This window comes from Pterocles gutturalis, unplaced genomic scaffold (assembly GCF_000699245.1).
Source record: "Pterocles gutturalis isolate BGI_N339 unplaced genomic scaffold, ASM69924v1 scaffold25523, whole genome shotgun sequence".
Lineage (NCBI taxonomy): Eukaryota > Metazoa > Chordata > Aves > Pterocliformes > Pteroclidae > Pterocles > Pterocles gutturalis.
The window spans coordinates 1,186-3,050 of NW_010126339.1; the positions used below are offsets into that span (position 1 = coordinate 1,186).

The following is a 1,865-nucleotide window of genomic DNA, read 5'->3' on the forward strand; positions in this document are numbered from 1 at the left end:
CCAGGCACGGCGTGCGCTGCGGTCACAGCCGTCTTTGCCGCGTAGAGGTTGGCTTCTTCCTGGAACTTCCCAATGTTCTTCTTGTACCTGATTCTCTTATTGCCAAACCAGTTGGACACCTGCAGTGGAGAGAGGTTGGAAGGGTGAAGGACACAGAACGCTTGACCTGGCAAAGAGGGGTTGTTTTGAGATGTCACGTTTGCTCCAGCAAATACGGGTGTCCCAGCCCCTGCCGGCTACTCCAGGTAACTCAGCAGCACCCGAGGATCAGCTAGATATTACCATGGGTGTGAGTGTGACCTGGCTCTGCCTCTCTGCTGGCAAACTGGTGCCCGAGGGGTGACTGATGATGACATGTATCCTGGAGCCTGCTGTAGCATTTAATACAGCGTTGGCTCCTGCTACTATGAGCCGTTTATCAACGAAATCAGCGCAAGACCCCAAAACTGCTCAAGGGGGACCACGGTCTGGTTCCGTGAGGGCGAGCAGGCAGTGAGAGCAATTGTTCTTTATTTTTGGGCTGGAACAACCTTGACGGCCCACTCATAGAATCATGTTTGGTCGGCTGAAAATGAAAGGAATCATATAAATCAATAATGGCTGGAAAGTCCCTCTGTCATGTCCCTTTGAAGATCCTGTACCAAAGCCAAGATAACTCATGGGGCACCGACTCTGAACCCACACTGGAGCCGCTCAGAAAAGTTTATACAATCTTTCTCAGTGGCTTTGTTTAACCTCAGCTGCTGTAAGAGCTCCTAAATAACAAACCCAGTTTGCAACACAGGTGATGGTCACGGCTGCCGAGACAAAAAAGCATCTGCAACAACACAGAGGCAAAAGGGAGGGGATCAGCACCAACCCAAGGGGTTATCCCCCACTGCCTGGTGCAGGGTGAGGCAAGGGCCGGGGTCCCACACTCCCTGGGACCCCCCCCGGCTGTGCCCCACCATGAGCCTTGGGGGCTGCAGCACCTCCCACCCCCCATGCTCCACCACAGTGCTCAGTAAGGCACCCCGCTGCAGGCAGGAGACAAATCTTGCTGTATTTTACGTAGCACAGCTTTTGTTTAAACACAATTAATGAAAAGCCTCTAGCTTCTAACAGCAATACGAAAGGTACCTTATACATTCTGTTCCCTTGATAATTCTCCACCGCATTCTATATATTGCACTTAATATTACCTTGTCAGTCACAGAGGCAATAATACGTTAATGAAACCTAGCAAATAATTATTGTGGACAATCAGATTATGCTTTATTAACAGTTTCATAATTGAGGAATCTCTGTACCTCAACTGTATTGTCCACGGATGTGTGCGAGACCCCTCTGTTTATGCACGCCCCTGGACCAATCAAACAACAGCCATCACTAATAAAGGTTTATTTAATTCTCACAGTAAAATTTTAATATCACCAGCAGCCTGGGGAAGCCTCAACGAGTGGATTTGCTTGACATCAGATCGTTTCCATTCTGCTAGTCCCAATACTTCTTAATCTTTAATATCAAGGCAATTAAAATTAATGGCCACTCATCCAGAGCCACTGTGGGCAGTGTTTCCTTGACATCAATTGTTTGATGGGATTACCTAGAGGTTAAACTAACAAGCAAGGTTTAATTGGAAGCAATGAGAGGAGCAGCGATCGTACGTTATGTTTAACCCGCACACCACATCTAAATGAATACCCAGAAATGTTGAACTATTCCTGAGCCTACAGCGCACGCCCTGCGTGCCGGCAGAGCGCGGCGCCCGGGGCTGCCACGGCTGCCCCAGGAACCACAGATCCCTCCGGGTAACACGGTCACTGCCCTCCCGGCCCAAGGACTCTTCGCTCTTCTGTGAAACCCACCAGCGAGGGGTGCAGCAG

The 1,865-nt window shown here is 49.7% G+C and overlaps 1 protein-coding gene across 1 annotated transcript in view; it reads right to left on the bottom strand.

Annotated features, from left to right (window-relative positions):
- The window catches only part of LOC104465775 (pre-B-cell leukemia transcription factor 3-like), a gene marked incomplete at both ends in the record, with an annotated part of 9,224 nt that overhangs the window by 174 nt on the left and 7,185 nt on the right, over positions 1-1,865 (bottom strand). Inside the window, one exon of the mRNA XM_010078958.1 lies at positions 1-119. Coding sequence (XP_010077260.1) covers positions 1-119 — 119 coding nt within the window. The remainder of the gene's footprint in view (positions 120-1,865) is intronic.